The sequence below is a fragment of the Condylura cristata genome, unplaced genomic scaffold, assembly GCF_000260355.1.
Source record: "Condylura cristata isolate star-nosed mole 26May11 unplaced genomic scaffold, ConCri1.0 scaffold00001, whole genome shotgun sequence".
NCBI classification, from domain to species: domain Eukaryota; kingdom Metazoa; phylum Chordata; class Mammalia; order Eulipotyphla; family Talpidae; genus Condylura; species Condylura cristata.
Window position 1 is genome coordinate 67444552 of NW_004567102.1, and position 21049 is coordinate 67465600.

Sequence of the window (21049 nt, forward strand, 5' to 3'; positions counted from 1 at the left end):
AGCCAGAAAGAAAAGGAAAAATACCAAATGGTTTCACTCATAGCAGGAGTATAATGGACCAGGCAAGAAAATAATAATAATATTAATAATGAACAGTTATATGCCAGAGACAATTTATGGGTGTGGAGTGGGGAATGGGATCAAAAACAGTGGGGAGAGGGAAATGCACTGGACTTTGGTGATGGCACATGAGTGATTTTGTGATGGGAAGCCCAAGGGGATTACAACTGAGATGGGAAAATGCACAAAATGATGTAAAAATAAACTATTATAATAAAAAAAAGTGATTCTACATTTTGGCTTTTAACTTCCTCATTCAGTCGTCTTTTTCAACTCAGCTTGATGCACTTTTACTAAATGCATGCTATATGCTGACTGCTTTGAGGGGCCTGAGTGGTACCGGAGTGAATAAAACATTACCCTTTTCCCTCCAAGTTTCCTCTATTCAATCTGTCTAGTTCCTCTAATCTTAGACACTGATAAATCTTAATTATTGTACAAATTTGGGAAAGCACTAGAGAGAGTAAATTGGGGAAAGCACTGTGGGAGACTTAATATTTGCTGCTTCTTTCTCTTATTGTCACAACCTTTTTCATCACTAGTTGATAGGTCCTGGCGTTCCTGATAAAGAAAGAGAAAATAAAACATTTTCCACCATGAAGTTAACGTGATTCACAGCAATTATTCTTTTCCTGAGTTTGAATGTAGTCTCAGAATACTCTCAACACAGAGCTCTGAGGAGACATCACCAGCAATTTTTATCACTTAGAGCCCTATTTCTCAGTCCTACATCTGTCCCTTCTGATTGCTCTGATTCTTCTTGCAGTTGAATCTAAAATTGGTATCTAAATTCCTTGTTGAGCCCTAATGTTCCCTCATGAAAGATTATTTGAATGTTTGTATTGGAATTCTGTACTGGGAACTCTTCTTCATCTATGGACTTGCTCCATGCCTGACTTAGGGTATACCTCTTCAAAGAGGTTACCTAACCATCTGAGTCAGACACTTTGGAGATGTCAGCATCTTGGAACTATAGTTATCTCCTAGTTTGGGTTATTAGAACTGAAAACTCCCTTTCCATCCTATGATAGACATAGTTTTATTTTGCATTTCAATTGTAGTTTTTTATTTTTATCATTGAAGACCTTGTAGAATTTCCTCTTTTCCTAAGAGCTTAGCAATGCATTTTAAGGAATGCTGGGTATATTTTATCCAGGTTTTGTGGGTTTGGAGTGGGATAATTAAAGTTTGTGTGATGTCTGGAAACAGTAATCTGTCCAGAAAATCCTTAAAATCTAATGTTCTTGGCATTGATAGGAGGCTCCTGACCTGGCTATCTTGATCTCTATGGGTCTAGATCTAGAAGTCTGAGTCTTGCCTGATTTTCCCTGTAATATGTAACAGACATAACCCAAGTCATTGATTATTAATGTGCCTACATGGCCTCACTTTCTTTACTTTATGTGTAACTTTAAATCAGCTTTAATGAAAAAGACTAGTGTCTCTTATCTGAAACCTCATCTTCTTTAGCACATTAGTCAAAAACTCCTAAGGTTGTTTTTTCTCTTTTAATATAAAGGGAAGTGCTCCTCTTTCAATACCAGACAGAGAGAACTGTTCTGTCCTTAGGCCACTGTTATCAGTGTCACCTGTTGTCATTGTTGAACAGGAGTTTGGCTGGAGTCACGAGCTTGTTGTTTACTACACAACTTCACGCTTGCTAGTACCCCCTTTTGGGCAGCAAGATTACAGCTCTTTCAGTTCACCTTCAGATTTTCAGAAATTGCTTTTCTAAAGTTATTTATTTCATTTCATTATTCACTGATACTAAAAATCCACTCTACACAGGTCAACGGAAGCCCAGAGAGAAGAACTAATTTTTCCAGGAGAATTCTACAAATTAATGGCACAATTGGAATTCCACTCTGGACCATCACAACATCTTTCAGGCACTACTTCCTGCCATACGTTAAGAGGTAAAAACCAAGTATCTTCTGTATATCTATTTATATCCCTAGCTATTTAAGTGTAGTTCCCTTTACTAATAGTCTTTTCTAGATCTTTTGGATTCTGGGGGTTGTAGACACAAAAATAGGGTTCTGAAAGTGTCACATTTGAACCAGAGCTATCACCATCACCAGGAAACTCATTAAAAATGTGAATGCTCAGAGCTCACCCTGGTTATACTGAGACAAAAACTCTGGGGGTGGGAAAGGCAGACTGTTATAACAGGCTCAGTGATGATGCAAGAATAGGAGAAGTCTTGCTTTACAGCACATGAAGCCTTTCATCTTTTAGGTAATTGAGATGTAGTGTGACTTGGGACTAAAGATTTTGAAGACCTACAAAAATGTATGAAATTTGAAAAACAAAATTTTGTTTTAAACTCATAAAAATGACTTTTTTCCATATAAAGATGTGGAAGCATTGTCAGTTTATAGATGTGTTCAGAATACCACAAGTATCGTTATAATTAAAGGAAAAAGTAAACACATTGCAGTGAATTTCCACTAGATATCTATTAAATTAAATTAATAAGAACAAATCAAACAAGGAAAAAACAATAAAAACACCTCCGAAACTCTATTGAGTCCTGTTAGCTTGATGGGGCAGGGCACTGTGCTTTATTATCTCTGCTCTTTTGCTCGTATATTCTCTAGTGTGACAGGTTAGCTTTAGGTTATGTTTAAGTATGTTTAAGTAACATAAGACAGAAAGGAGAAATGAAAAGAATATTTGCTGTTTGCTTATATATATCAGCTACCACACACCCTACCCAGAACATAATATATTCTACAAAGAATACAAAGACTGTAAAAATAAATTTGATATTCACATTAACTTGACAGTCATTTAATTTTGCTTTCTAGTACAGTTAGTGAAACTGAGGTTTAGGAAGGTTCCATCCCATTAGGAAGTTTCTATCACATTCTAAGTTCATGCAACAAGTAAATATGGATCTAAAATTTAAATGCTAGCCTTGGAAGTACTAGAAACTCATGTTTTTTCCACATTTCCATTCTACCTTTTGATAAACATGAAGTATTGATAGTGAATATCATCTCAGGACAACTTTTACTACACAAGGAATACTGATGTCATTAACTATTGCTCTGGGATCTGGAAATTTGTGATGTCATTTGTTCTTTCCATGCCAATATCTGTAAGACTATGTACAAAATAATTATTCCTTATGTATGAGAAGTCCAGATTTGTTATATTTGAGTTAAACTTCAAAAGTTGACATTTAGGGGAAAGTTTCTTATAAAAAAATTTATTTTTAGACTTTATTATTCCCTGTCCTCTTATAAGATTTTAAATGCATCAGTCTGTTTTGTGCTGGTTGCTTAGGGGCAGTCTGTGGCTACTGCGTGATTTGTCAAATATACAGTTGACTCCTAAAAATAGTATTATTACTTGATCATTAACCTGTATGGAGAATAACCCACAGACACTATTGACAGAAAATAGTCTGTTATTGTTACTGCAACCAAGGCAAATATAATAAGAGAAGTTTAGCTCATAAACATTCCTTCATCCAAGTTTCTACTCCAATTCCTGGAAACACATCTCAGTGAAGGGTGCAGGCCCCCCCAACTGCTAGTTCTCTAAAGTTGATATTTTAGGAAAAAGTCTAATTAAGGAATGGAAATCCAACTCATAATTGGCTCAGTAATAAGCTCGTTTCAGCAAAACAAGTATTTCTCATTTATTTTAGTCCTCATGAAGTTGTAGATGAGTATCTATTCATAGGACTAGATGTTATTCACATATTGAGAAGTGGAAAAAACAAGTCATCACACATTTTTTATAGTATTCAACCACTGAAATTGTTATTTATTAGAACAACATTTGTTGTTCCTGATTTGTTTGATATGGATATTCTCACAGTATGAGTATGAGATGATAGATATTTCTTTATGGTCTTGATTCGCACTTACCCCGTACTAAGTGATGAGGTACATTTTTTTCAAATCTGTTTGCACTCTGTATGTCTTCTTTGGAGAGCTGTCTCTTTAGATATCTTATCCATTTTTTTTCCCATTGAGTTACTTCTTTTCTTCTTGCTGAGTTGTATGAATATTTGTAGGTTTGGAATATCCGACCTTTGTCAGATGTATAATGTGCAAGTATTTTCTGTCATTCAGTAGGGATTCTTTTCTTTCTAGTTATGGCATTTTTCGCTGTACAGAAAACTTTTAATTTGATATTGCCTTCATTGTTTATTTTTGTTTGTTTTCAGTACTGTTGGGGATGAATCCCTACAGCTATCACTGAAGCTTACGTTATGAAGTGTTATGCCTATATTTTCTTGTGGCCTCACATCCAAGTCTTTAATCCATTTTTTAAAAAAGACTTATTTATTTATTCATACAGAATTGGGGTACAGGCCAGAGATGCGGAGGATGAGAGGATTCACCAGGGACAGAGTGGGGAGCAGAACAGGCAGATGGACAAAGGGGAGATGAGGGGAGCAGCCAGCGGGTCAGGAGAGGTCTGCCAAGCCAGGTGGATCTCCTCTGGGGCAGGCGGGATCGAACTCATGCGGAAGTGGCTTAAGCTTCTTAGTGCTAGTGCTTTAACCCGCTGGGCCACCAGGGAGGGCCCTCTTTAATCCATTTTTAATTGATTTTTATGTATGGTGTGAGATTGTGGTCTAGTTTCATTATTTTGCATGCCACTGTCCACTTTTTCCATACTGTATATTGAAGAGGATTTCTTGGTTTCATGTATGTTTTTGACCCTTTGCCATAGATTAACTGCCCATAAAGATAGGGCATATTGGCCCTCCCTGGTGGCACAGCGGGTTAAAGCACTGCACTAAGAAGCTTAAGCTTCTTATGAGTTTGATCCCCGCCTGCCCCGAGGAGATCCACATGGTGTGGCAGACCTCTCCTGACCCGCCCGCTGCTCCCCTCAGCAGTGTACTTCGTCGACCTGCCTGTTCTGCTCCCCACTCTGTTCCTGGTGAATCCTCTCACCCTCTGCATCTCTGGCCTGTACCCCAGTTCTGTATGAATAAATAAATAAATCTTAAAAAAAAAAAAAGATAGGGCTTATTTCTGGGCTCTGGGCTCTCAATTCTGTTCTTCTGTTCTGTTGGTCTCTGTGTCTTTTTGCTCCAGTATCAGACTGTTTGACTTATTATGGCTTTAGAATGTAGTTTGAAGTCTAGAAGTGTGATTCTTCTATTCTCTGTCTTTTCTGCAGCATTCCTTTGATTATTTGGGATCTTTTTTGATTTTCTATAAATTTCAGTAAAGTTTATTCCAGTTCCTTGAAGAATGATATGGATATTTTTTATTGTGATTATGCTAAATCTATACATTGTTTTCGGCAGGATTATCAGTTTGACAATATTGATTCTTTCAATCCATGAGTACGCAATATTTTTTTTCATTTCTTTGTGTCTCCTATTTCTTTTAACAATGTCTTATAGTTTTTGTTGTATAGATCTCTTACCTCTTTTGTTAGATTTACTCCTATGTATTTAATTTTACAGCCAACAAGCTATGTATGGCTGAAAATAATATAAGAAAACTGGAATGCTGAAAGTAATGAATGTTTAATTAAAATGTGTAAATACTACAATATGCCAACTCTATAACCAAATTTACTATTTATATAAAATTGATTAAACTGAAAAATAATTCTGGACGTTCGAATTTCATACTTTGAAGAACTCCTAACTCTACATGATGGCAGCTGACAAATCCTAGCCAACATTAATCAAATACTACTTTGATTATATCAATACTATTTGATTATATCAAAAGTAAAATTATAAACATATTTAAAAAAAATTGACAGATGAACATTACATTTAGTGAGGGAGGAGGGTTCGTTTTGATATTATTTATATGATTCAGGGCAGAACATTGATAGTAAAATAACTCAGAGTCCACAATGGCTGTAAAATGACTTTAAAACACCTCGCGGGCCAGCGTCTGGGGTTCCTGGTTCAGGAAAATCCACAATGTGGGCAGGATGGTGTGCTGAAAATTCACTGGCCATGTCCACTGAAGTGAGAAGTCTGACAACCTCATTGGCCTCTCAGAACTTCTGATTATTCAGAGATTTTTAGGAGTCTTATAGAAGATGACAAAAAATCCTGGTAGGTTGATAGAATAGTATAGAACAGAGAGCAGATGGGTTCAATCCTGTGTCCCATGGAAGAATAGAATTTAACAAAGGAATAAAATTGAACTCCGGATCAAGGACTTAAAGGAGTTCAATCCTGGAAGCAGTTTCAGAAACTCAAGCCTTAGAAAATTCAGTATATTCTATTGGGCAAAGGAGACACTTCCAATGATTGTATTAATTGGGCCTTTTGCTAGATTGCATGATTGTTCCTACCAACTAATTCCCTTCTCTGTGGCATAATCATGCATCCCTACCATGGCCATGTAATTTGCAGTGCCACCTGAGGGGAGCACTATACTTCCTGTACTTTGCCAGCTTGACTGACTTGATTCAGCTAATGAAAATGCCACATCTAAGCAGCAGCTTTAAAGGCACTGGGGAGATATGCCTGTACCTCTTACCCTTTCCCCCTCTCTCAGTAATGATGCTGTGCCCCAAACGGGGACCATTCTGTTAGCCTGCTTCCTGGCACGAAGAAACAAATAGAGCAGAGTTACAGCAGCCGGATACAGCTGCTACCATGGAGTTTTCTGGGAAATATTTTATTGCTACTAGTCACTGAGATTTGGGACTGGTATGTCACTACAGGAGAGCTGATCAACAAAGGCATTTATATTAAAACCTCTCCTGAGATTAGGATATTCTCGTTGTTCTTATAGTTATCTAATTTGAAAACAGTGATTTTTCATTAATAAGCAGTGAAGAAAATCAGCAAGTTTCACTTTCCACTGAGCAGTGTTATACATGCTTTGTAGTAATTAACACTTTAGCAGAATTAGAAAGTTAATATTAAAGTTATCTTTGCTACCATGTCACACAGCTATATTGCTCCATGCCAGGGAACTACAAGAAAAGTATTGGAGACACTTGAATGGCTAATCCAGCTACTTATTTGTCCTTAATGATATCTTCTGGGATTTATTAAGGTAGGGATTCTGGTCTTTCAATTATAAATGTGAATTATTCTTTGTTGCCAATTTTGTTAGTGTTAGTAATTTTTAAAAAGTCTCTTTTTGCACTATGTAGAAAATCAACTTTAAGACAATGCATTTCTTTATGGCTTAATTTAGTATACTTCTTATTTTCTCCATGGCACAAGATCTGTGTTTTCTTCTCTGAGCCCCAGATGATGGAAGTTATCTTGTCTGAGAAGAACATAACTTTTCATCATTTTGTGGCTGTTGTTGCTTCTGTTTTTTAATTGAATGAATTTTACTTTTAAATTTTCATAGGCACTGAAACTTTAGACAGAGTGATTTTTTTTTTCTTTTGAGACCTTGGAATTCTTACACAAATCTAAGCATTACTGCATTATCTTATCTGCCTTTGTTTCTGCATTTGTTACAATAAATGTTTGTCTACTACTTGTTAGTCTTCTAAACCCTACAGATGAAGTGGAAAACAAGAGAAACAACATCCTGTTGTCTTGAATTTGAAATTATTAGAAATTTTTAGCAAAAGATATGCCTAAGTAAAGGTATAGAAAGTCCAAAGCCATGAGGCAACGCTAACTTTAGACTGTTGAAGTAAGAAATGGCCAGAAGGCAAAGTTACTGGAAATGGAGATTTTTTAAAAAGATTTATTTATTTATGCTTACAAAACTGGGGTACAGAGCAGTGAGAGGATTCACCAGAGACAGAGTGGGGAACAGAACAGACAGAAGTACTGAAATACACTGCTGAAGGGAGCTGTGGCTGGTCAGGAGAGGTCTGCTGTGCCATGTGGGTCAGCTCTCTGCCTGGCCATCGAACTCATGCTGCAGTGACCCCAGAGAGCTTCATAATGCGGTGCTTACCCCATTACACCCCCAGGGAGAGCCCTGGAAAGGGAGTTTAAGGAGAGATTGTTAGGGTGTGAGGCTGGAAGGGTCAGGGATATCTGGATCACAGGACTATGAATATGTGTACTATGCTAATGAGTTTAGTTATATCCTAAAAAAGTGGGGAGCTGTGGGAGGATTTATATTTTAAAAAGATCATTCTGGCTGCTTTTTTTGAGAAAAGTGCAGAGAAGAGCCAGAGAAGGAAAAAGGCCCAATGGGAGGCAAGAGAAGAGGTCTTGCAGAGGGTGGTGCAAGCCCAATAGGAGTGGAGCTGCAGAGGTAATCAGGGGTCAGATTCAGCTTGTATTTTTTGCAGAATTTGCTGATTGCTCGACTGTGGGGTATAAGTAAAAAAAAAAAAAAAAAACCAATGAGAACACCTCAGTTTTGGGGTCTGATTGATTAAGTAAAATCTGATGCCATTATCTGACTTGAAAAAAAATAGGGCAGAAGATTATTAATTTTGAAAGGAGGGATAATATATTTTAGCACATATAAAAATAACTGGGAACTGAATATACATTCTTGTCAAGTGAGTATGGGACATTTTCCCATATATGTGTGTGTATGCATGTATGTGTGTATATGTATGTATATGTATGTATGTATGGTATGTATGTATGGTATGCATGAATGTATATACATGTATACTCTGTATATACATGTATATATGTGTATATATATACATATATATGTATACACACACACAGACACACACACACTATGGTCACAAAACTGGTGTCACTAAATTCTTAAATATTGAAATCATACCATGCATCTGAACATAAGACAACCTTCTTTGAACATAAAACACAACTTTCCAGAACTTAAGTAACACCCTAAAAGCAGTACTAAGATGGAAATATATAGCAATACAAGCCCCATCAAGTAACAAGAAAGAAATCAAGTAATCTTATTTTTTGCTCTAATGAACAAACAAAACCAAAATCCAGTAAAAGGTAGGAAATAATAAAAATTAGAGAAGAAGTAAATAAAATATATAAGACAGTCCAAAAGATTAAGGAAACCAAAAGCTGATTATTTGAAAAAATAAACACCTAGCTAGGAACACTAAAGCAAAAAGTAGAGAAAACACATATAACTAGAACCAGAACAAAGGAAGTTATAACAAATTATTTTTAAGACATGACTAATATATTTATATAATAGTGTGATAGAATAACTTATTTAATTTAACACTTACTTATTGAGAACTAATGCCCAAGATTATTTTTTGATCTAAAGATACAGACCCTGAAAAGCAGAGGAAAAAAGTGAATTTATAAACAACTCAACAATGCTTTTAAATATAGCTTCCTGTGATGATGAAAATGCTCCTTCAATATGGAAGTCATTAGCCACATGTTGTTTCTCAGTTTTTGAAATATTGCTAGTGTGACTGAGAATCTGAATTTCATAGTTTACTTAATGTTAATTCATTCAGTGTTAATAGCTACATTTGTTTATTGGCTATCATCTGGACAACAAAGAACTAAATTCTGGGTAAAATTGACAGAGTGAGAAAAAAATGATTGCAGAACATGTTTAAAGAAAAGAGGACTGCAGTATCTACCCAAAAGACACAAAAACACGGATTGAAAAAGATACTGCACCCCCATGTTTATTGCTGCTTTATTTACAATTGGAAAAACATGGAAGCAGCCCAAACGCCCAAACGTAGATGACTGGATTAAAAAGATGTGGCACATATATACAATGGAATATTACTCAGCAACCAAAAAAGAGAAACACATGTCTTTTGCAGCAACTTGGATGGAGCTGGAAAAGATCATGCTTAGTGAGATAAGCCAAAAGAGAAAGAAAAATACCGGATGGTTTCACTCATAGCAGGAGTATAATGGATCAGGCGAGAAAATAACAAGAATAATGACCAACCATATACCAGAGACATTTTGTGGGGATGGAGTGGGGAATGGGGTAAAAAACGGGGGTGGGGGGAGGGAAGTGCACGGGATTATGGTGATGGCACACGGGTGACTTGGTGATGGGAAACCCGCAGGGATCACAATTGAGATGGAAAAAAAAATGTACAAAATGATGTAAAAATAAGCTGTTATATATAAAAAAATAAACAAAATAAAAGTCAAAGTCTAATTTGACAAGAAAAGAGGACTGCTAATAAGTTAATGGATTCAGGAAAGGAGATGAGGAAGTGATTTCTGGGAAGGGTCTTAAAAGATGGATTAGGTTGATTTGTAAGCTCTTCCTCACAAACCTATATTGGGTTTGGGATTAATGAATTTCTATAACAAAGTTAAAGTATTTGAGTGTGTGTCAAAGGGAAGTGGAGGATTCCATGATAATTGGGTGTTTCCACTTGGGTTGCAAATGGATTAATAGTGCTATTAATAGAAATGCAGAATTACTTGGAGAATCTGGTTTTGAGGGAAATGATGATGTTCCTTCAGTGTGAACATAAAAAGAATAGTAGTCTTTCTCTTTTCCCCCTAACGTCAAGGGTGATTCATCTAAGCATGTTTAAACAAACAACCTCCTCTCCCCAAATTCTTAAGTTGAGGATCCCCAGACCTAACTCTCTATGGGATACACCCTTTGGCGCTTCTTTCCAGTCAACATTGCATAGTATAGCCTCTTGGTTGTGCTCTTGAGAATGACAAACGTGCCATAACCACTACTTCTGGTAGTGGTTAATGTGAGTTTCCACAGCAGCAGCTTTTAGGTCCATGTTGCCACAGGTTCTAACTAGCATCACCATCTGTCAGTAGATCTAGCTCTGATGAACACTGCTCCAAATGATTGCCAGTAACCCTTGACTTCTATTTCCTTGGAATCCCATTGCATTCTAAAAAGTTTAATATAATAGGACTTCAATTCCCAAATTGAAAAGTATAAAAGCTTCTGATTTCCCTCAATAGCTAACAGGAGCACTAGATTCCAGAACAGTCCCTGTCAGCTAGTTCTGAGCAGATCCTTGTCAAGTCATTTTGAGACAATAGTAATGCCGCACTGCTCTTTCCACATCCTATATATCTCTGTTGGCTACTTTTCCTCTAGCAGAAAAGTCCCATAGATGAAGAGGCTGGATTTCTGTTTTGAAGGTTGGTGGGGTCTTCTATATAGTCTAGTTAGCTGAGCCATCTCGGTGTGGGATATCACCAGACTACCTTGTTTGGAAGAGTGTGACTGATAGACTACCATAAAGGGTAGCAGAAAATTAAATAGATTCATACCAAAAAGAATGAGTCACTTAGAATGTGTATATTATTCAGGACCCCATTCATGTTGCCTTTTCCATTTTCTTTTGCTATTTATAAAGGCAGAACACATGAACTGATTTTCTTAAAGCTTTGCAGAGTTACCCTAGAACGAATGCCCAAAGTTCACACCATAGAGACTGCAAATCCCTCCCCAAATCTCAGAAACTGTAGCTTTTATCTCATGTCCCAGAGCACCTGTCTTCTCAATACACCCCTGTACAGAGTCTTCGACCAGTTCATAGTAGATTTCGAAAGGAGTCCTACAAACTGTCCTCATTCCCCAGAGCGCCTTAGCTTAAATATGCAAATTTACCTCATAAGTCAAAGCACTGGAAACATTTCAAGAGGACAGTCTAGGCTTAGAAATGCTCTTTGCTCTCGTATTGTTATTATATCTAAACTTCAGTGAGAAAATGTGGGGGGAAAAGTCTGTGAGTTTGTGCATATGCATGTATGTTTTAAAAAATAAATGTATCATAAATGCAAAATAATATTTCTATTTGAACTTCAGGACTATAGAAATCTACTCATCTACATAGATAGGTAAATAAATGTTTACATATGCTATTTGTACTTTTATATTTATAATTTCATTTTACCTGCATTTATTTTATTATTTATATTGCATTAGAAATGTATTATTACAACTACTAGGTTTTTTTTTTTTTTTTTTTTTAGCTACTAGGTTATTTAATATTACATCTGTATCTTTGGAATTCCTTACTGTGAATCTCATTACTCCCCAGCATTAAGGATAGAGTCTTTATTGTGGCTCATTTGCTTTATCCCATATTACACACCTGACAGGCTCAACATAACAAAATTGATAGCACTAAAAGCAGCTGGAAACTTGGAGAGGATCATCTGCTGTCACTATCCTTTCTTCCACTTTCATAGTTATACTCTATACTCTCAGAGCTTATAGCAGTGTGTGTTACATTTTCTCTTCATTAACCTTCATCCTATCTTAGTTCCAAGAGGAATCTATTTATTTCATGTTCATCATCTTTCCTTATGTAGAACTTCTCAGACATTTTCATTTCTGAGCTTCTTCACTACAAGGTACTTCAGAAAGCACTCTCAGAAATAATTCATCTTAGGTCTTGTGTATTTTTTATCATTGTCCTGTGTCCTTCATTCCTGCATGTCATTTTTAAAAGGTAAAATATTTTTGACTCATATTTTTTTCTCCTAGAATGTAATAAAAATCTTATTCCATTTTTTTTTGGTGTAAAATGTGGTAAACAACAAACAAAAACCTCTGAGGAGTTAGTTTTCTTTCTTTCTTTCAATTTTTTTTCTTTTTTTACTTATATGGCTTACATTCTCTTTTTTTAATCTCAAAGTCTAAATGGTTTTTCCTTTTCTTTTTCATATGCCACAATTCTATTAGAATATGTCTTGGTTTTGGCAGATCTTATTAGGTACATGATATGCTCTTAATATGTACTTTGAAATAATTATTTATTTGTACAGTTTTATTAATTTATAGGTTTTGTTCCCTTTCTTCCTCAACAATTCCTACATCCTATGTTGGATCTTCTTTGCTTATCTATAATATTTATTACCTCTCCTTGAAAACATTTTCTTTTCTTTTTTATTTAAAAATTTAATAATTTCCCTACCGTCACTATTTGTTCATCTTAAAGAATTACCTGTTGCACTTACTCATGCTCATGTTCCTTCTAGTTTGATATATTTCTTATTTTATAATTTCTTTTTAAATTTTACCATCATATTTCTAAGTCTGATTTATGTTAGTATTTTATGTGGTTAACTTTCTGCTTTTTATTATTATGATTAATGTTACTTGTTTAATATTCTTTTAAAATAGTAAGCTAGAGTTTCGACACACCTCTGGTCATATATTTTTTGGTATACATACATCATGTATATGTATGTTTTTCTTCCCTTACTATTTTTATATAATAACCTTGTATTTGGCTTTGATAATTTTGTTTTCCTATTTTTGATATGGAAGTAGTTTTGCTAAACAAGTTCAAGGGGCAGGGTGGTTTTCATAACATTTATCACTTCATATAGCTCCTTTTAAAAATTATATTCAAGCACATTAAATATGGTGATCCATTCCCTGAGATTTCAAACTTTTCCTTATTTTTATCTTCATTTTTCCTCTCAGTGTTTCTGTTGTCTCTCACCTGCATAATTTTGATTCCATTCCGAACGGTGTGGAGTCTTTTCTTGGGAGAAAGCTCTGGTTTAAAATTTTTGCTGGAGTGGGCAAAACAGCCACTGGTTTTAGCAGCTGTTCTATATTTCACTGTTGGCTATTTTGGAACTCTCCTGCTCTCCAAAGCCTCAGACTGGGCTTTTGCTGTTGGTTCCCTTTGCTTTTTCCCACACATATGCTGACAGCGTAGAAGCTTTGTGGTAGCTGATGATTTTCCTTCACTCATATTTTGGGGTTCAAGGAATGCTTGTCACCTAATTTTATTATAAATATTGCTCATGGCTTTTCTATTTTGTAATCTACTTAACTCTGTTCATATGTGGAGATTTGGAAAATATAAAATCTATGCTTCTCTTTCTATTATCCTTCCAGAATTCTCAAATAGCTTTTAAAATAGGCAGGCTCATTTGCCAGTCTTCTTCATCTTTATAGCTAGGGATTGACAGAAAAGAAATATGAACTAAACAATAAACTCTGTGTGTGTCTACACATGTGGGTTTATTTGGGGAAGTGGGGTACAGCTACCGACAGCGTTGCTATGTACATATGTGGGTGTATCCTAAAAGTCTGATGTTTTGACCAGAAATACTTTTCACATTTTGAACACGGGAAGTTTTCCCTTTGGTTTGTGGCATGGGTACTGTTTGCAGAACCAATCTTTATTTTTGGATATATTTTTGCCTCTTGGAATGACACTGGCACTACAACATGGCTAATTACCTTGTGACGGGTTAGTTACCTGTAACTATTTTTATTTCTTTTCCTCTAGAATCCACAGATATCCTAATATGGAACAAATCGGGCTTCTAGTTGTCCTCGTAGTATTTCTTTTGTTTGCCACTGAGTCCATTTTTCAGTAGGGCACGAATAGGTCCAATATGATTTTCCATACCAGACTTCTTAGAAATTTCAATTTGTCACTTACAAATCACCTGGCAAGCTATTGATCTTGAGATATGATAAAGTAAAAACTTCAGAAAATGAAGGAGTTGCTTTTAAGGCAATTTTTATTAATGTTCATGAATAGATGATTTGCATATCATCCCTTTTGTAACTATAACATCATCTCTTTGATGGTCACCATAGCAACTGAAAACAGACTTATACAAAATAAGATGCATTAAATAATTCCATGTGAAGACAATTTAATTTTCTACTTCTCAGATTTAGTAGTAAGATTTTGAAATGTACAAATAGTTTTGCAGTAGAGCATAACAACTCACAGGTCTAGTTATTATGTACAAAGCACATTAAAGTAAGTTTGTGACATGGGGTTTGTATATTCAATGCCCACAATGACCAGAGAGGGAGTAAATATAAACAGGACCAAGGGTAAAGTGATAGAAGTTAGGAGTGACTGAAGTTATCTAGGGAAAACTGAAATGTTTCTAAATACTGTGGCTATCTCTTAAAATGTCCACGTGATCAATATAACATGTGTATATGCAATGTGAAAGGTCTATGCAAAAAGTGTAGTGAAGTGATGACAGTTGTTAGTGTTTAAGAGAAAAGATCTTTCGAGAATTACTGGTGAACTGTTTTAAGACCAACCAAATCTTCCCATTTATACTTAAGAACACTCAGAAATATTTTGGAAATAAATGAATAACCAAGTTCTTTATAGAAAAAATATATACTTTATTTTCAACTAGAAAGGTGCAAACATGTAACTTTTGGTCACACTTTCAACAAATAAACTGTCCAAAAAACAGTCATAGTCAAAGTAGAAACAAATGTTTCCAGGTGGAAAAACTGATCAGCTTTATAGAGCCACTCATTTATTAATAAAGGTCATTTGTTTATTAAAAGTGAGGCTACCACAGTTCCAACCCATAAATCAGACTTCCAAGGACATCTCGGCCTCACCTCCAGCAAACTGTTTAGATGGACTGTCACTCTAACTGAACAGAATTTCCATTTGAATATCCATTTCATGCTTTGAATTATCAAACAAGTTTTACATCCTACCTATGGTGTTCAGAATTGAGGCTAACATTTGAAATATCAAAGCATTTAAAACAAAAACAAAAAGGCACAAACAACTTTAAATTAACTTAGATAACTGTACAAATATATATATATATTTATATATATACACAACATTTACAATATCAATAAAAAAAAAAATCTGGCTTGTTACAGGCAAATTAACTTGCCACAAGCTGTCCAGTCTAATAGACAAGATTCTGATTCCTGAAAACTGACTGTCATTCGAATCAGAATGTCAGAGCTGAATCTGCTGTTCTGACTTAAAGAACTTGACTTTGCCTCATGATTGGCTGGAGAGCACACATACCAGCTGGCACTGGCGCTTCAGGCAGGTCACCTAACCAACAGGCTAAGTTCCCTCTAATTACACTCCAAACAGCAGGCACATTATTAAGTTAAGATGACAAACCTCTCTACGGCCCCTCCCACTGCTCCCAAAGCCAATCCTTAGTATACATTCTGTTGCAATGAGCTAATGTAGTCCCACTGTCAAGGTCAAGTCTTAACTTTCTTCAAACCAGTGTCTGGGGTTGTTAGATTATTTGAATATCACATGGCACAATATTTGGAATTTGGTGGGAACATTTCTTTTCCCCAGTTACAAACACAGATTTAAATAACATGTGCTAAGGAAATCATGTGTACACAAAAATGAGATGTGAATCGGTTCAAGTTACAACCTACAGAGTTAATGTCTCTCACTTTCTCTGGCTTTATGCCATGTCACCGTACATTTTCTTGTAGAAGAGTGACTCAAAGATGTCATTGTCTCCGGGACAGTTGTAATGGCAGGCACAGGTCTTGATGAACATCATATTCTTCTTCATGACCTCCCCATCGGGACACTTGAACTCCACAGGGAGGGTGGTGGTTCTGTGAGGGGTACAGCACCGGCCGTCTGTGCACACTCCGCAGAACTTTGCCCGGTATGTCTTCACACTCGTGCAGCCAGAAAGCTCAAACTTGACAGGCTTGGAGATTTTGGGGGTACGGATGCACTTTTTGCCTTTCTAAGGAAAAGAGAAGGGAAGAGGGGAAAAAAAAATCAATGTTTCTATAAAAGGAGTGACTTTTTCAACCTCTCTGTGTTGTCTGATGTCTGTTTATATTCTGAGGAGCTGAAGTTCCAGCTTCTTGCCAGTTTTCTAAAAACAGACATAGCCTTTCTTTGGAATGTATTGAATGACACATTTCTAGTGGAGAGCTGGGGGTTCCTGCTAGGCAGCATCCCTCTCATTGCCGCAAAACAGTTCAAAGCACATTTTGGGAAAACCTGTAATAATAAGGTTGAAACCTAACTGTAGTTCTATGCACTATCACTCTACGAGCATCAGTGAACAGGAGCAGAACTCTTACCTTAATATTCTCCTCCAGGTCGGCTTCGCAAGGCCTCACCATGCAGAGGCGGCTCTGCTTCTCCAGCCTGCAGAAGGCGTTGTCATTGGTGACGCGGGTGGAGATGCCCATCCCACAGGTCTTGGAACAGGCACTCCACTCTGTGGTCTGGACCAGGCAGTTGGCTCGAATCATAGTTGGGTCTGGGCCAAACGTGTCTTCCAGTCGGTAAGCTGTGAGAGCAGAGCACACCCACGCAACGTTAAGAAGGCATCCACCTTTGAGCCTCCACAAAGTTAGGACTCAGCCCCCAGGTGAGGGTCACAACACTGACTCAGGAAGATGCCACTAACCTGCCAGAGCTGGGCCAACCACGGTGTGGTCCTTGGGCTGGTCGCACACCCACTCCTCGCAGCATTTCCCGGGCAGCTTGACCCTCCGAGGGAAGGGGCAGTCAGGGCTGGGCAGGCGAACGTCCATACCGCAGAGGGGCACACAGCCTACAGCCCCGTCCAGGCAAGTACACTGGTATTTGCAGCTGCTCTGGAAAGACTCTCCGCTTCGGTACACTGTCCCACCAAAGACGCAGGGGGCACCATCTTTGGCTGAAGGAAAGCAAGGGGGAAAGAGGGATGCAAAGGTCAGACATTGGCTCTGTTCGGTGCTCCAACAGTAAGTGCGTCCGGGCTAGAGCTGGGCTCAGGGATCCATTGCGAGGACTGAAACAGCCCCAGGAAGGGACTCAATTGCCACGGTTTATTTTCTGGCGGGCGGGTGGACTTGAATGAGGCTGCGCTGGGTCACCGAGCGCCCCTGGCTCTTCCCCCGCCCCCAGGCCCTCAGCTCCCGGGCAGGGGCTGCAGATCTTACCGGTGCACACGCCGATCTTGCGATTGGCTGGGGAACCGAAGTCGCAGAAAAGGCCCTTGTGTGGGTCGCAGGGGTCGCGCTCGGTGCACAGCTCGCCCAGCTGCTTGGCGCACACCCGGCAGCAGCCGCAGCCGTCCAGCACCAGGCTGACGCCCGCCGGGCAGCGCGGCGCCGGGGCGGCCGCACACTGGCACTGCCCGCTGCAGTCCTGGCCAGAGGCGGGCTGGGGAAGGAGGGTGAAGTCAGCAAGGCTCACGCCCCTCGGCGCCAGCCGGCCCTTCCCTGCCCCGCCGAGTTCTTCCCCACCCCCGAGGCCTGGCCGCGGCTGGGGTCCCTCTGCGCTTACCCGGCTGCAGAGCGCGAGCAGGAGCACGAAGGCGACGCGGACCGGGCCCAGGTCGGAGGCGGTCATGGTCGGCGTCAGGGGCTGCTGGTCGGAGGGCGAGGCGGCGGCGGCGGGGTGGGAGAGGCGCGACCGGACGGAGAGTGACGCGGTCTCGGGCTGCAGGTGGGTCCTGGACACAGCGGACTCTGGTCTCGGAAGCTGTCGGCCGGGTCGGCTGCCGTCGGACTGGAGGCGGTGGTGGGTCGCCTGTGGTTGGAGTTGCACTGGCTGCCTCCTCTCAGTAGGGAAGAGTTGTGTGCGGCTGGGGCGGGCGGCCCGAGGCTTTTATACACTCCGGGGAGCCCCGGCTCGCCAATGAGCTGAATGGAGTCCTACACAAACAGGGACATTCCTTGCATTCCTCCCCACCTTCCTGCCTCATCAACTCACACCGGATTGATCCTGACCCCTTGACACTCTACATTCCTCCCGTCTGAAAAAGCTGGCACACTCCAACTCACCCAAAAGAGGGAAAAAAAAGATGCTCAGTATTTCATTATTTCCAACACCAAATAGGATTTTTTCCCCCTTCCCTCTTCAAACCCTTTCTGATTTATATCATTTGTAAACACATCATCAATTATTTTTACTATTTTATACTACTGACTTCAGTTTCCAGTAGTTGTCTCGAGTCTACCCACTGACACAAATTCTTTTCAGGAGGTAGTTAACTGCAGAGGCTAACAGCAGGGATTCCTAAAAAATTCGAAAGGGTTTCCCTTTTATTATTTTTGTCATGATTTTAGTTTTAAGGGCTGTATGCCTTGAAACTTTTTGGAGAGTGCTTTTAATCAGTTGAAATTCCCAGAAAACCCTGAATTCTGTGTTGGAAATAGAGAGATTTGATCATTTGTCATGGGAGAGGCTTGCATGCTCATTGCCAGACAAGAAAACAAGCAAACAAAACCAGGGGTCTGAGTGTGGACAATTTTCTGGGGGAGATTTCCAACACTCTTGCTTTGTTTTCGCTTAGTATGTGGAACAGTTTAGAGAGGAAAAGACTGAGTGGACATCAGTAGTTCCAGAAAAAATTGGGTCTATTGTTATGTCAAAGCAACTGATGATATGTTAGGTAGGTAAGGCTCTGGTAGTTAGTAAAAAGCCTCAAGGAAGGGAAAGAGGAGAATCATAAAAGGGGGGCAACCAGCAGAAGTGTGAGATTTATTTGGGCCATTTGAAACACAATTATGGGTCTTCCAGAAATGAGTGATTTTTCTTATACTAAAACCTATAATCTTCAAGTGCGGGTTGGACTTATGTCTTGCAGTTAGAGAATCTGATTATGTAACAGTGTACCTATTATATCTGATTATAAGCTAGGAGTGTCAGTGAATAATGGATTTTAGTGACTCCTTTTATACTTACGGATAGTAATTTCTAATTATCCTAGAGCCTGCAACTTAATGGAGTAAGATTCAGGCAAAGGAAAGAACAGGTTTTATTCCCTCAATTTGTGTGTAAATGTCAAATAGGTCAATAAGATCTAAGTATATCTCTCCATTTTTTTAATATTGCTAGTAAGAGTCACTAAGGCCGCAATTAATTAACTGTCCTTTCACAAGCAGAATCTTCATTTTTTACTTTCTTTTTTGTTAATTACTCTTAAGCTACCATTTTATAGTGATTCCAGAAACATGCCCTTTTTTCCCTCTTGTAATGACACATCATTTGACCAATGACACATCAATTCCAATGAGTAGATGCATTTCAATTGTTGATGCTTCAGTGTCTAGATTTAAGAAGAACATGTGTTTGATGAGAATATTAGCTTAAGAAGCAACACTATAGATATGTAATTTGAAAACAGCCTGTTTCAACTGATCACATTTTTTAATGTTTCAGTTCTATTGAAAAATAGCCAACGGGGGAAAAAATAAAGTTCCCCAAGTTCAGCACAGACCGCATCATCTGTGCACAATTACCTCGCTAAGCAGTCCACATGTTGTACAGTGGAGTTGCAGTGTGACTGGCCAGCAAAGGCAGCCTCCGGAGACCAGGAAGAATTTTCATCATTGCTATTTAATGTTCTTTCCAAGCATTCCTCAAAGAGAAGAGACCTAAAAGTTCCTATTTAAAGAAGGAACATTCCAAGTTATGTTAATAGCCACATGTGTATTAAAGGTAACTTGGCTCCCAACTTTTTCTTCCCTTGTGGATGATTTTAAAAGTCCAAAATATGTGGGAAGCCACAGTGAAATCTTTCAAGGCCTAAGCCCCCAATTACATATACCACTAATAGTTGGAAAGGTGTGGTAGCTGGGGAGCTGGAGGGATGTGAAGCTGCAACCTCACCTAAGGTGGGATGTGGCTTGTTGGTGAGCTCTTGCGGCTTGCAGGCTGAGGTGGATGGGAGAACAGTCGGGAATGTTTGAATACTTTAGAGAGTCTGACTGCCACCATCAACACGTTCATGTACAGCAGAGTGGAGCCTCATTCATAGCAGACTGAAACTGCTGGTCTGGGTTGCAGTTGGGTAACTTGGCTATATTTTTGGAACTACCATTCACAAATCTTAGTGAAGTCACAAGTACGAGCCACATTCCCAAGTTTCCATTTATTAAATGGCAACAATGAAAAGTTTTATTTCACGGGGTTTAATGATAGTTAATCAGATTAAAATTCTCAGGAAATGTGCTGTTACGCCTTCCCACCATCTTTCTTTATTTTCCCTTTCTCTACAAATTTAAACAAGTATCTTACTATTCTGCTCTGTTGTTAAAAATATCAAGACAAATTATAAAATAAAACTGGTGTACTATGAAATTCACATGGTCCCTGAAACTCTCAAAAAGTCCATAGTTAATTCCAAATGGATGATTATAATATTAGCTAAGAAGACCTAACCATGTTGTAATATATAAAATATGGACTCTCAGAATAGAAAAATATGTTATGTGTTATAAGTTTAGATTGAAGTTTTGTGACCAGAACTTTTGAAGGGGCTGAAATAAAGGAGGATGAGAAAAGGGAGAAAGAGAAAAAAGGAGAGGGAGAGAGAGAGAGTTGTAAGACATTCACAGACTCAAAAGTATGTTTATTTTGTGATACAGACCATCAAGTGCCAGGAAATTCA

The 21049-nt window shown here is 38.4% G+C and overlaps 1 protein-coding gene across 1 annotated transcript; it reads right to left on the reverse strand.

The window, feature by feature from the left end:
* Positions 1 to 15014: 15014 nt before the first annotated feature.
* On the reverse strand, positions 15015 to 18203 carry CTGF (connective tissue growth factor). The gene is made up of 5 exons (XM_004673855.2): positions 17938 to 18203; positions 17592 to 17814; positions 17075 to 17326; positions 16743 to 16954; positions 15015 to 16396 (listed from the first exon to the last, which is right to left on the reverse strand). The coding sequence occupies exons 1-5, from the start codon at positions 18001 to 18003 to the stop codon at positions 16100 to 16102; spliced, it is 1050 nt and encodes a 349-aa protein (XP_004673912.1). The 5' UTR covers positions 18004 to 18203; the 3' UTR covers positions 15015 to 16099.
* Positions 18204 to 21049: the final 2846 nt, after the last annotated feature.